General features: G+C 38.3%; 1 protein-coding gene across 2 annotated transcripts; it reads left to right on the forward strand.

Moving 5' to 3' along the window:
- The first annotated feature begins 12,627 nt into the window (after window positions 1–12,627).
- On the forward strand, window positions 12,628–15,036 carry LOC131162508 (uncharacterized). Of its 2 annotated transcripts, none has more exons than XM_058119083.1 (7): window positions 12,628–13,234; window positions 13,347–13,400; window positions 13,491–13,619; window positions 13,703–13,811; window positions 14,000–14,041; window positions 14,118–14,174; window positions 14,271–15,036. In XM_058119083.1, exons 1-7 carry the CDS (start codon window positions 13,092–13,094, stop codon window positions 14,922–14,924), a joined length of 1,188 nt encoding a protein of 395 aa, XP_057975066.1. In that variant the 5' UTR covers window positions 12,628–13,091; the 3' UTR covers window positions 14,925–15,036. The 2 variants fall into 2 exon arrangements, with proteins under 2 accessions (XP_057975066.1, XP_057975067.1); XM_058119084.1 differs by having other exon boundaries at window positions 14,003–14,041.
- Window positions 15,037–15,337: the final 301 nt, after the last annotated feature.

Here is a 15,337-nt window from a genome sequence, read left to right on the forward strand (position 1 = left end):
CAGATTAATTAGGGTAAATCAGGGTTATTTTTGTTAAACTTATTTAAAATAATTTTAATAATTCCCCTGATGTCCCTAACGGTCAAAATATTTGGCATATCTATATACATGAGTTCATTTGCAAGATTAAGTGAAGATTAGTGATCTCATTAAGAGAAAAATTCTTGAATTTTTGAAAGCTTATTCTTCCAATACAAAGCCTATACACTCACTCATTACTATTCTTTTGATAAATCAAACTTGGTGAGAGTGCCCTTGAGTGATTCTACATTATTCCTTATTGCTTAAACTCTTATTGGAATGATTGTTTGTTTGTTTTTTTATTGAGAGTTTAGTTGAGGTTTTTCCCTCTGGTTTAATTAATAATTATTGTGTGGGGAAAACTTTGTTGCTTGTGAGTCTTGGCACTTATGTTGCAAGACTTTTAAGCTTGTATTGTGATTGTGTAAAAAACTTTTTCACGAGCTTATTTTTCAAATATCTCTTGTGCTAGAATTTTGAGAAAATCATTTTAGAGATATTTTGATTACATTTGTTGGAAATCTTTGAAACTCCACTTTTGATTGATATATATTGATAAAGTGTTTCAAAGTTTGATTGAGAATACACTCTTGTTCTTGATTGAATATTGATATTAGATTGAGTGTTATTGTGCACGTATTGCACTAAGCTTATTGTTCCTAACTGCTTTAGGTGCATTGATTATTGGATGTGTGTATTGGTAAAAATATGCTTGTGTTTAGAAGCATTAGAATTGTACACAAAATTTTGATACTCACTGTTGTATTTCAGGCGTGGCCTGAGGGGGTGTTGATCTAACCCGTAAGGATCAGTAGGGTCTTCTCCACCCTGTAAGGAGAGTTTGTAAAGGTTGAGGTCAGCCATGGGAATTTGACTTGGTTGTAACGGGTGCCGCTCCACCAATTAAGTGAGCAATAGTGATAATCCTCCAACTTGCGAGCTGAGGCGGGGACGTAGGCAGTATTGGCCGAACCCCGATAACATATCTGGTGTCAGTTTTATTTTTCGCAATTTACTTTCTGCACCTGTATGTTAATATTTATTGCACTGAATGTTTGATATACTGAGATTGCTTTAAATTGATTATATATTTGCTCAATAGAATATTTGTGATTTTGGGAAATACTTAGACAGACCCTAGGCTGTGTATATACTGCTGCTGGATAGTTATACCTAGGGATAAATTTTTTAAATATCCAATTCACCACCCCTTTTGGGAATACACCAAAGTCAACAAAGAATATAAGCTAAATGAAAATTGGCTAGAGCTTGGATGAGAATCAAGCTTGAAGACATGGTTAATGTTTCATATATAATGTAATGTGAGTCTTATTTGAGTACTTCTCAAGTTTTAAGTTTGTTTATGAAGCTCTTAGGATAAATAATTGGACTTAGAGACTTGTTTTAACAACTTGAAAATATTTTCAAAAAGCCCAATATCTTTTCAAATGAATACATATGATTTATGGAATAAAAAATAAAAGAAAAAATGAATTTTAGAATGTTCGAGCGACCGAGGCACAAAGCTCAATTGACCGAATGCAGTAAACTTAACAACTTGGTCTGGCATCAGAGAGTTCGGGTGACCGGACACATGGTTCAGTCGACCGAATGGTTACTGCTATTGTTAAAGCCTAGACAGTGTTGGTTTGGGTGATCAAACTAAAAGTTCTATCAACCGAACAGGTTCAGGAGACCAAACCTAAAGTTCAGTCAACCGAAAGACTATTGCCTGATTCGAAATTCATGATTTTAATTGGTTCAGGTGACCGAACTACTAGTTCAGTCTATTGAAGTGCGCGATTTACTTTGCCAACAACCTGATTTGTTTCCGTTTTCGAAAGATACTGTTACCAAAACTTGAGCAAATGGTCCAAATTCAAACCCAGCTATTTAAGGCTAACCATAATATTGTTAGAAAAATCTAATCGCACAAAAATATATTGATTTATCTTCCAAAAGCTGTTGTGTGCCGTTCATCTACACTGAAAGTATTTTCTAGTTTTTGTTCTTCGATTTCGTATCTTTTAATCTATAAAACTTAGCAATCTCTTGAGCTTTATTAGTAAAGTTATTGTTGAGAGTATCCCCGTAATTTTAACTTATACATATCTGCTCTTCATGAGAGTTTCAGTATTGTATGAAAATTTGTTGTTGTTTATTTGTCAATGAATGATTTGGGTATTGAATCGGTGACAAACAAGAGGGTGTTCTTTCTTGAGAGGTGCTCTACCTATTGAAAGAAGAGAAGTGCTCCACCTACTGAAAGGAGAGAGGTACTCCACCTATTGAACCAGAGAGAGTTAGTAAAATCCTCACAACAGGTTGCTTGAGTCAAGGATGTAGGCATGTTGCCAAACCTTGTAAAAAATCTCGATGTCATTCTTATCCCTTATCTCTTTACTTTTTCGCACATATATATTGATCTTTATCTATTGTGAATGTTTTAGTTCGATTTGGAAATGCTGTGAATGAATTAATTTGATTTGTAGATGCCTTGGATCATTTAAATAGTATTGTGATCAAACTCTGCTGTAGCTACACATTGAGACTTGATTTAATTTGTTGGGATTGCTTGATATTGGTTGATTAATTATTTAAATACAAGAATAAATATTTGCGTGATTGAACATATTGTTATTAACATTAATCTGCCAAGAATATTATTAATATTGAGATTTGGTTTCATACTTAGGATTGATGATTGGTATAGTTGTTCGGTGAATAGATTTCGAGGGTGATTAAAATATTTAGAATATGTGGTAAATTAATTTTTAAAATTAATTAAGTTACCGCATAAAAATTTTAAAATACCCAATTCACCCTCCTCTTAGGATTACACCTTCACTTTCATCACTAATAGTCTTAATATTTATTTCCCACAAGTTTATTTAACTATTTGGGACGGTTTATGAGAACCATCACTAATATTCTTGACCTTTTTGACGTCTAAAAATGCATTAATAGTAACGGTTCTAAATACCGTCACTAATAATAGACTTGTAGTGACAATTTTTATTAACTGTCACTAATACTCAACTATTAGTGATGGTTTTCATACTAATAGTTTTAACCTTTATTTTTCATCAATTTATTTAATTATTAATAACGTTTTATGAAAACCGTCACAAATATTGTTGATTTTTTTTTCCCCAAAACATTGAATACTACTCCAGCTCGATCCATTGCAAGAACAATCCCTCGGCATAGTTTTCTCGGTTAAAATCTGCTGCCATACAATGCATAAGACTCTGTAATAATTTGAATATTTGCTTAATTTGCACAGGCAGGCAAGAGATTCCCAGCCGTGGTTACTTGGCTTCGTCCTTGCTTATTTTTCATAGTCCTCTCCTCTTTGTTTGTATCTACTTGACTCTGTAATGACTTAAGCCTGCATGTGACAAAATATTCTTCACTCCCCATTTTGTCCATTGCAATTGACATCATGCACACTATGTTTTAGTCTACTTTCGAGTTGCACTTCTACTGTTGCACATTCTATGTTACAGTACTTGCATATTATCATTTGGGTTTTTCCCATTCTCTTTTCCTTTCTTCTAGACCTCAGTTACAGTAATAACATACCACATTTAAGAAATAGTCACATTTCTATTTATTAAAAACTTATGGAAGTAATGTGTAGTTTTCGTTAACAAGCCAATTTCGTTGTATCACTTCACATGTTTCACATAAGCTAGACTTATTTGTAAACCATATTTTGGGTAAATAGCACTCACATTCTCTGCAAATAGATTAATTAAAAAAGTGCTAATACATACGACACAAATAAATTGGTATGTCGAGGTCTTATGCAATGCCCATTCCATTTGAGTGCATTACTTTAGTTATTTGTAACTATTACAATGCGATTTGTGAATGCTTTACCTAATTTTTTTATTTTTTTTATTTATAAAAAAGTAAATGGGGACAACTAATCGATTAAGCTTTCCTTGGTGTGATTATAGGAGTTCTTGTCTATATATTGAAAAAAAGTGTTAAGAAGGATCGATGGGTATTTTTGTTTCACATGCCAAAGAAAGATACACTCAGTTAAGCTCTTGTAATGCATATTTGATGCAGTTAAGAGGAGAATAATCCTTATTTAATACACATTGGTTAGAGTAGATTAAAGTTGGTTAGTCTCCTTTTCATAGGTATGCAAATCTAAAACAAAATATTAATAATTGATTTTACTTATGCCCTTAATCATGTCCCTCATAGACAGTCGCAGCTCCTCTCCTTGGAAGTGCACAGGGAATGATAGTCCATTACACCATCACTGTATTGACATTTGACAATTTAAAAAAATCAACATTCACAATTTAAAGGAATTTGCAATCAAAATATTCACAAAACGGAGTGACCACTGATTTTTGAAGGAGAGGTGTCGCAACCCCTCGTAGATAAGATAAGGATAACTATTATATAGCTAATCCAATTCAGTCCTACACAACAACAACAATAAAATCAAGCCTTAGTCCCATTAGGTGGGGTCGGCTATATGAATCCTTTTTCCGCCAATTTGTGTGATCATTGGCCATTTCTTTTGATAGATTCAAGAATATTAAATCCTTACTCACTATCTTTTCCTAAGTTATTTTAGATCTACCCCTACCCCTTCTACTCCCCCCCCCCCCGACAGTAACTAAGTCACTTTTCCTCACATGTGCACTACGTAACCTATGTTGCAAGTGTCCATATCATCTGAGTCGTCCCTCACTTATCTTATTTTATATAGGAGCTACACCTAACTTACCATGAATATGTTCATTTCTTAATTTATCTTTCAATGTTATACCACTCATCCATCTAAACATTCTCCTCTCGACAACTTTTACTTTTTGGATACTATGTTTCTTCGTCGCCCAACATTCTGATTCATATAGCATAACTAGTCTTATAGTTATCCTATAAAACTTCCCTTTCAATTTTAAGGGTATTCTACGATCACAGAGCACACTTGAAGCACTTCTATTAACTACAATTCAGTTCTATGTGACCAACCAATTCTACAAGACAAACATGAGTAAGAAGAGCAAATTCACATATTAAAGGGCATTTGATTCGTGATATCTTTTAAGATTTTTAGAAATGTAATGCCCACAACTTCTCATTTTTATGTTTGTTTAATCATCAGAATTTAATATGATAGGAATGTTTACATTCTTAGGAATGAAAGAATTCTCATGAAACAAGGGTATAATGATCATTTTCTTATAATAATTAGTAGAATTTTCATATTCAATCAAACATAAGGTACAGTCTTTCTAAATACAGAGCTAAGTTAGATGATTGTAGCATTGCAGGTACTCCATTTTTTTTTTATTTGATCAGTTAATGGTAAATAGTATTGATCAAAATGGATATGTACAATATACATTGTGTTGTGCTAGAGCCAGGAGACGTGTGAGCTGAGTTGGAGACGTTGAGCTGGAGACGCGTTTTGTAAGCTGTGCCGCGTTTGCAAGCTGTGCCATTAATTTTAGATGAATGAAACTTCTCAATTTTGATTTATTGTAATTAATTGTGATTGATTACCAGTTACCTATAAATAGAGGAGCTGTGGAGAGATGAAATGTACAGAGAAGAAAAGAGAGGAAGAAGAAAGTGTGAGGAAGAGAGAAGAGAGGCCTGAGAGAATTGTAATTTCTTTTCCGGCGGTTTAAGTGAATTGTGGTGTGCTCCGTGGACGTAGGTCGATCTTGACCGAACCACGTAAATTTCTGGTGTCTCAATTTTTCTGGTTGCTCATAGCTGACTCAGCGCTAACAAGACGCGTTGCTGGCTTGCTGACGTGGATGAGCTGGGTATGGATCCGGGTCAAGGTCTAGTGTGGGTTTTCGGTTCGGATCGAGGATTGCCGAGTCCGGTTGAGGGTTTTTGATTTGGGTCGAGGCGGACGGGCGAGGAAGACGAGTGACGCACGTGCAGGGTGCATGGCCGCTAGGTTACCAGAACGTGACTACACATGAGAACACGAATCGCTCCGGTGAAGCGCGTATTGGCGCGTGTGCTTTCGTTCGAACTCCTTTCAAGCTCTGGTTTCCACCGTTGGCTTCGTATCAGCAAGGTGAACGTGATGGTGGCCTCAAAATTCAAGTTCAAGCTATTGGACAATGCTCTAATTTGAGTGAAAAACTCCGATCTGGCCTTTCTGCTCCAAACCGGGCTCTGATACCACTTGTTAGGATGCTGCGTCAGTCGCAACGTCATCTGCCATGTCAGCACGCGGGCCCATAGGGCCACGTTAGCACTGCCACGTTAGATGGTGGGCCCATAGTGACATGTGACCACTGCCACGTTATCAAGTGGGCCCCATAGCCATGTCAGCGCCTGCCACGTCAACACCGTTAACCAAGTTTGACCTGATCTTTGGCTGAGCTTTTCGAAATCATTTTGGGTCTATTTTTCGATTGACTTGAACCATTTCTAAGGTTTTCGACTGTTCCGGATCCAACTGTGCTATTCATTTAAGCTAATTCCATATCTAGATGAGAAAATCGAGATATCGAATGAAAAGAGCTCAAAGATCAAAATGTTCAACGACACAATTTCGGTTTCTAAAAGATGCAGATTGAAGATTATTTTTTTGGGAAGGAGTTGCACTTACCATTGAAGGATAAGCCAGCATCTATGAACAAGGACGAGTGGGCGTTGCTTGATCGAAAAGCTCTCAGAGCCATTAGAATGATGTTGTCAAAGTCTGTGACATTTAATATCAAGCATATATCATCCACCAAGTCTCTGATGGATGCACTTTCTAATATGTAAGAGCAACTTTTACCTGTTAATAAGGTACATCTTATGAAAAGATTGTTTACTATGACCATGTCTACAAGTGAAAGTTTTAGTAAGTATTTGAATAATTTCAACGAGTTGTCGGATCAACTCATCTCAGTTGGAATTACATTTGATAGTGAGATTTGTGCCCTACTGATTCTCAGTTAGTTGCTCGAAAGTAGGAATGGTGTTGTTACTACAATCAGTAGCTCTGCAGGGAAATAAAAGCTTGTATTCGATGAGGTCGTCAGCATGATTTTGATGGAAGAAATCAGAATGCAGTCAAACCATGGTTCCACTTCGAGTTCAACCTTGAACATGGAAAGTCGAGGTCGAGGAAACAAGCATGCACGATCAAACAACCGTTGCAGATCTAGGCCCAGGCGGTTTAAATCCAGAAATCCTAGAGGTTCTTAAGCCACAAGTTCCCAGGGCATAAAAACTATTGAGTGCTAGAACTGTGGAAAAACTGCTCATTACAAGAATCAGTGCAAAAGTATGAAGAAAGAATATGAGACAAGGGCGAAGATAGAAGAAAATGTTGCTTCAGAAAATGATGATATGTTGATATGCTCTTTGGAGAGCAAAAATGAGTCTTGGGTGTTAGATTTTGGAGCTTCATTCCATACCACTTGCAGCAGAGATTGCCTAGAGGAGTATACATCAGGTAATTTCGGTAAAATATATCTTGAAAATTATCAACCTTACGACATTGCTAGCAAGGGGATAGTGAAAATCAAAATGAATGGGTCAGTATGGAAGTTGAGAGATGTCAGATATATTTCATACCTGAGGAAAAATTTGATCCCAGTCAGTCAATTGGCAGATGAAGGATATAACACAACTTTCATTGGTGATAAATGGAAGATTTTGAACGGTGCACTGACGATTGCACGAGGTAAGAAAAGTGGTACTCTTTATGTAACTCCAAATGCATGTATGTCTATTATAGTTGCTACAAGAAATGATGATAGATACATATGGCATCAACGACTTGGACACATGAGTGAGAAGGGACTCAGGGTGATGCACTCAAAAGGTAAGTTGAGTGATTTACAGTCGGTGAAGATTGACACATGTGAGGATTGCATGTTTGGGAAACAAAAGAGGGTCAGCTTCCAGACAAACATTAGTACCCCAAAGAAAGAGAGATTTGAGCTAGTCCATTCAGATGTATGGGGACCAACAACCATTTTATCCATAGGTGGGAAGCATTACTTTGTAACATTTATCGATGATCATTCACGGAAGGTATGGGTTTACTTCCTGAAAAATAAATCTGATGTTTTTTATGCTTTTAAAATTTGGAAGCAATGGTAGAAAATGAAATTAGTTTGAAACTCAAGAAGTTGAGAACAGATAACGGTGGTGAGTATGTTGACATCAAGTTCAAGAAATTCTACTATGAGCATGGTATCAAAATGGAAAGAACTGTACTAGGTACGCCTCAACACAATGGCGTAGCCGAGCGGATGAACAGAACCTTGACAGAAAAAGCCAGAAGTATGCGTATGCAGTCAAGTTTGCCAAAGATGTTTTGGGCAGAAGCAGTCAACACAGCAACTTATTTGATTAACAGAAGTCCATCAGTACCATTGTACTATAATCTACCAGAAGAAGTATGGAGTAATAAAGAGGTAAGACTTCTACATTTGAGAGTTTTTGGTAATGTTGCATATGTACATATCAATGATCATGTCAGGAATAAGCTCGATCCGAAATCCCAGAAATGCACTTTCATCGGTTAGGGTGGAGATGAATATAGGTATTGCATTTGGGATGATGAGAACAAAAAGGTGATCAGAAGCAGAGTTGTGATTTTTGATGAAAATATGATGTACAGAGATAGACACAATAGAATCTACAAAGTCTGAAACAACCTTTGTAGATGTAGATGATGTTTAGAAGGTGTAAGGACACGTTAGCGGAACACCGAGAATCCTTAGCAAAATACCGAGAATCCTCAAGTAGAGGAACCTGTGGAGCAGATTGTTGCACCACCACCTCCTACTCCAGTACCAGAGCTTAGGAGATCTTCTCGGTAGCATGTACCAAACAGGAGGTATGTGAATCATTTACTTCTTACAGATGGAGGAGAACCTAAATGTTATATTGAAGCATGTCAGGCAGGAGATTCGAGCAAGTGAGAGCTTGCAATAAAAGACGAGATGAAGTCTTTTAACTCCAACAAAACATGAGAACTAGTTAAGTTGCCTAATGGTAAGAAGACTCTTCACAATAAATGAGTGTATAGGATCAAAGAAGAGCATGATGGATCCAAGAGGTATAAAGCTCGATTAGTAGTAAAATGTTTCAAACAGAAGGAAGGAATTGACTACATTGATATTTTTTGCACTAGTTGTCAAGCTGACAACCATCAGATATGTTTTGAGTATTGTTGCCTTAGAGGATTTACATCTTGAGTAGTTGGACGTGAAGATGACATTTCTTTAGGGTAATCTTGATGAGGAAATTTATATGCAACAACCAGAAGATTTCTCAGTTAAAGGTAAAGAGAATCTTGTATGCAAATTGAAGAAGAGTTTGTATGGTCTCAAACAAGCTCCTAGGTAGTGGTACAAGAAATTTGACAGTTGTATGTAAAGGCATAATTTTCAAAAATGCAATGCCAACCACTGTTGTTACTTCAAGAGGTATCGTACTAGCTATATTATCCTATTGTTATATGTTGATGATTTGTTAGTCGTAGGATCAGATATAGAAGAGATCAGAAAATTGAAGCAGCAATTCTCAGAGGAATTTGATATGAAAGACTTAGGTCCTGCAAAACAGATTCTTGGGATGCGGATCTCTAGAGATAAGCAACAAGGTATGTTGCGGTTATCTCAATCAGAGTACATCAGCCCTGTTTTACATAGATTTAACATGAGCAGTGCCAAAGCTGTAAATACACCATTGACAGGTCACTTCCATCTCTCTAAGGATCAGTTTCCCTAGACAGATGAAGAAAAAGGACTTCATGGCTAAGGTACCATACGCCTCAACCGTTGGAAGTCTCATGTATGCTATGGTTGGTACCAAACCAGATATTAGCCAAGCAGTGAGAGATGTCAACAGGTATATGTCATATCTAGGAAAGACACACTAGGAAGCAGTAAAGTGGATTTTGAGATATCTACGTGACACTATTGATAAGTGCTTATGTTTCGGCAAAAGCGATTTGAAAATGTAAGGGTTTGTAGATGCTGATTTTGCAGGTAAAATTGATCATCGCAGAAGCACCACCGGGTATATATTCACTGTTGGCACAACAACTGTTAGTTGGATGTCACAGATACAGAAGATTGTTGTTCTATCCACTACAAAAGCTGAGTATATAGCAGTGACAGAAGTCAGTAAAGAGATGATTTGGCTACAGGGTTTGTTAATAGAGCTTGGATTAAAGCAGAAGATGAATGTTTTGTACAATGACAGTCAGAGTGTGATACATCTTGCAAAGAACTCCGCATTTCATTTTAGAACTAAACATATTGGATTGCATTATCATTTCGTTAGATCTCTGATAGAGGATGGCATGTTGACACTTGAAAAAATCTAAGGTAGCAGAAATCTAGTAGATATGTTAACTAAGGTGATGACTATAGAGAAGCTGAAGTTGTGTTCAACTTCAGTCGATCTTTATGCTTGAAGACATATTTTGAGCACATCATTTATTCATATACTGATATTGGTTAAGGAGGCGTCTCCGTCTCCAAGTGGGAGATTGTTGTGCTGGAACCAGGAGACACGTGAGCTGAGCTGGAGACTTGTTTTGCAAGCTATGCCGCTTTTGCAAGTTGTGCCATTTATTTTAGATGAATGAAACTTCTCAATTTTGATTTATTGTAATTAATTGTGATTGATTACTAGCTACCTATAAATATAGGAGCTTTGGAGAGACGAAATGTACAGAGAAGAAAAGAGAGGAAGAAGAGAGTGTGAGGAAGAGAGAAGAGAGGTATGAGAGAATTGTATTTTCTTTTCCAGTGGTTTAAGTGAATTGTGGTGTGTTCCGTGGACGTAGGTTGATCTTGACCGAACCACGTAAATTTTTGATGTCTCAATTTTTTTGGTTGCTCGCAGGATCCTAACACACTGGGCATACCCAGGCAAGGGGAAGTCAAGCTCTCAATTAGAAGATCAAATCAAAACTAGACAATGGCTAGATACAGATCAACCTGAGCATACCCAGGGGCTAAGAGGCCAAAAGAAATTAAACAACCAAGATAAAAAACAAACAATACAAAACTCAATTAAATGAGTACAATCCAAATTTATCATAAATGACTCTATAAGTATGACTCTGAATCACCTTTAACGGCCCATCTGATTCAATTGATTTGGCTTCAAACTTCTTTTTGTTCTTGAAATCGCAGAGGAAGTACACAGTAATAGTCAAACAAATCTTCTTTCCAATAGATTTAATATTTTACTCTTTGTCTCCTTATCCAACTACTTCAGAGCAGCTTTTAGGGATGACATAACTCTAGTGAACCTCATCCAGTGTCAACAAGATGCAACTCAATTTTAGTAAAGATATGATCAATACTCCATTTTTTTTTTTTTTTGGATTACGCACCGGGTTTTCACGTATCCGTTTTACGGTCCACGTGACTAATCCCGCGCCCCTTGAAGGCAACCCCACAACTCCAAAGGGAGGTAAATTTTAGAAATCCAGAGGTGGAAACGAATCCGGAAGAGTTCGAACACCTGACCTCATAAGAGGTACTCCGGCAGCCCGCACTCCATTCTTTTTTTTTTTTTTTTGGATTCGTCCGGGTATCCGCCTACCGTCAACAGTGTCAGTTTTACTGTCCACTGCACCGGCCAGCGACTAATCCCACGCCCCGTGGATCCGGCCCCACATCACCACGAGGAGGGTAAACCAGGAGCTCAGAGCGGAATCGATCCCGGGTGGCTAATTGCTGACCTCGTGAGAGGCACACCCTGGAAATCGCTCCACCACCTGAGCTTAGCCCTAGGGCAGCCCGCACTCCATTCTTGATTGGAAATGAGTGGGAGAGTAACTTGATTCAAGCCGCAATATCAAGTGACATTGAAATTGGTGCCTGTAATAAGTGAAGGATGAGAAGATAACTTAGATAAGTCAATAATAATAGTTTCTCATCTCATTATGGAGTCATGAACTTTGGTGTGGGGATGAGTTATAGTGTGAACAGGGGAATGCAGCAGAGATGCAGTAGTGGGGTGTGGGGGAGTGGGAGGTAAGTTTAGGTTTAGGGTTCAGGGAGGGTCGGAGATGATGATGGGGGAGTTGCGTGTCACAGTAGCAAATGGGTGGACACAGTAGAGACAAAAGTCTAGTGCACTGTGGGCTGATGGAACCAGTCGAGCCTCTGAGTCTGAGGACCACCCCCAAAACTACACTCTCTCTACTCACTACAAACAATCTTCCATTACCATCCATCATGAGTCATGAGGCCAGATTTTAATTGACGTCTGCTAATGCAATTTGGGGTCCCGGCAGTTGACGTGCTTGCTGGGGAGCATCAAAGTTCTTAATCAAATTCTTTTTTCCTCAAAAATTTATACAAGAAATCTGAATTTATTTCGTGGAATTCCTGCCAAATTGCAAGCAGTATATAATTAGGTAGTGATATAAGCATAAGACTAATAATTTGGAAAAAAAAGTATACATCCAGAAATTTGCATTATTCTATCCGAGGAAGGGAAAAAAATATCATGCATTTATCTTAAAGTTATCAATTCTTATATCATAATTCTTTGATTTCGATGAATAGGAATAATGCAAATCAAGCTTAAAGCAAAGACTTTTTTGATTAGACATAAAAGGTTTCTGGAATCTGCAAATCTCCAATTGAGATGCAATATTTAAGTGAATAATGGTTAAAGAGACATGCCCACACGTTGCTCTGTTGCATTGCATGCCTCTGCGTAGTGCAATCTCAGGGGAAACACAAAATTGGGAATTAGGGACTAAACATAGCTTGTCTACCCACTCGTGGAGTTCATAGTGCATGTCCTACCGCCCCTAAGACAGCGCGTATCGACTTCTCCACTAATGTCCCCTGTTTTCAAAAATGGCCATTTTTGCAGGCACTGCCCTACAATTACTTGGCAATAAGGGCATCCTCACTCCTCTGTAAGGAACTTAGAGCGTGCTCCACACAACCATTACAGACAACTGGGTGTCTGGGTGTGGCTACCCTGCCCTGTTTTCTCTTTTCCTTTTAATTGTGACGGGAACAAAGACTACAGTTGTAGTTTCTGTTCTCTCTCTCCGCCTAGTTGCCGAGTTTCTGTAGAGAATGGAAGGTGGACTACCCATGCTTAATTGTCTCCTGCAGCACACCCTCAGAAGCCTATGTTCATGCTCAGATTCTTCCAATTCATCGAAGTGGGTGTACGCTGTTTTCTGGAGGATCTTGCCTCGCAACTACCCTCCACCCAAGTAAGAACCCAGAGATCATGAAAGAGAGAGAGGAAGATTTGGTCAGCAAAGACCAAAATGAGTTCTTTGCGTTAACCACTAGCTCCATTTTGATCACATTGCTTTGTTGCAGGTGGGATTACGGAGGAGGCGCTCTTGATCGCTCCAAGGGAAACAAAAGGAATTGGTAATTCAAGAAAAAAGCTACGCGAAAACAATGCCCCATTTTGATTTTCTTGAGTACTGAAACAAATTTTTTTAATCTTTTTTCAAATAGGATTCTTGTTTGGGAAGATGGGTTCTGTGACTTCGAGGAGTGCGAACGAGCAGGGAGCGGATATATGAAGAGGTTCGGAGCTGATGTCTTCTTCAAAATGTCCCATGAAGTCTACAATTATGGAGAAGGGTGAGAACATTTCGTTGTCTTCTCTACTCTGCTTTTCATTTCCATCGATGAGAATTGTGAGTGAGAATTGTATTTCCTCACAGACTAGTGGGGAAAATTGCAGCAGAAAACAGTCACAAATGGGTGTTCAGAGATGGCCCAAGTGAGCAAGACCCCGGACTCATTTCATCATGGAATGCATCAATCGATCCCGTAAGCAAAATCAAAACTATCTAAACCTTCCCTCCTTCAACTCTGCGGAACATAAAACGTACAAAGTAGATTATAAAGATCACTCTCGAGTCTTGACTTTTGGAAATAATATTATTGCTAGACACAGTCACTCCTTTTACTGTGCTTTTGATTTTCTATTCCATTTTTCGTGTGCGCAAATTACACAGCAGCCCAGGGCATGGGATTTTCAGTTCAATTCAGGCATTCAGGTTAGCATCTTGCCCTATTCCAAAAATAGAAATAGCTGAACTTCGTAAGCTTTAGCATCTTTCTCCTGATTTACAGACAATCGCCATCATTTCTGTAAGAGAAGGCGTCATCCAACTGGGTTCATTCGATAAGGTCTTTCTCTCTCCCTCTCTCTCCAATTTATTTGCTAAATTCGATGAGTGACGGTTTCTTCTTCTTCTTCTTCTTCTTCTTCTTCTTCTTCTTCAGATATTGGAAGACCTCAACCAGGTGATCAGCATTCAGAGGAAATTCGGGTACATCCAGAGCATACCAGGCATCTTCGCGCTACAGAGACCGTATTTACCAATCATTCAACTCCCAAACACCCACAAACCCCAGACGATCGACGGCCATGAAACGGCGTTCTCCGCCGACGATAAGCGCCGATTAACCGGCGTGAAGAGACTGTACGGTGCCGAAATAGCTGGCAAGTCCCCCACCAATAAATCCATCAACTTGGGCTGGAACAGCCCACAAGACGGCGCCGCGGGACCATCCATGTGGTCGATCCCACCCCTTTTGCCCACCATGTCTTGCGGTTTCGGCGCTCTTTTATCGCAATTTCCTTCGGTGATCCCATCCTATAACGTCATTGATGCTCCTGACACAGCTCTGGTCAGCAACAACAACAGCAATATCAGCGTCAACTGCGCAACGGAAGGGGGAACGGTCGATCCCGCCGGTGGGATCGCGGAGATAAAGGTGGAATCGTCTTCTCTTGCAGATGTAGACGACGATCGAGATGAGAAACCCAGCACCATAAAGCCTAATTTGGGGTTGGAAGATGAGGGTGCTGTGGAGTTGGGGTTTTGGAGCCCTGAGGGAGGGACAGAGACGCAGAGCCCTCTAAATCTTAATTAATTAATTTTGAACACTCAAATTGTGTTTGTCTATTGTTAAATGTTAATGGTTCTCAATAATTTTTGGACACATTTCAAAGAATGGAATGGGTAAAAACCGATAACCTATTTAATACTTTTTATATACATAAATAAATATGTATTTTTCACATGCAAATAATACCATATCAATAGGGTCAGACCTCATACACTTTTCTTTTGAGCAATTTGATTCTATTTTGTCTTAAATTATTTTTGTAATTGTTTTGAAGAAATATAAAGTATGGACCATGACTATTTGTCCTAAAAATGGTAACATGAATGAGTGAAAATTACTTAAAAGTCTAAAAATTCTCTTGATTGTTCAAAATATAATATAATGGATGGTTGGTGGTTTACTTGCTTATGCTAATTCTTTTAGGGCAAAAGATACTT

The sequence above is a fragment of the Malania oleifera genome, chromosome 8, assembly GCF_029873635.1.
Source record: "Malania oleifera isolate guangnan ecotype guangnan chromosome 8, ASM2987363v1, whole genome shotgun sequence".
Taxonomy (NCBI): Eukaryota; Viridiplantae; Streptophyta; class Magnoliopsida; order Santalales; family Ximeniaceae; genus Malania; species Malania oleifera.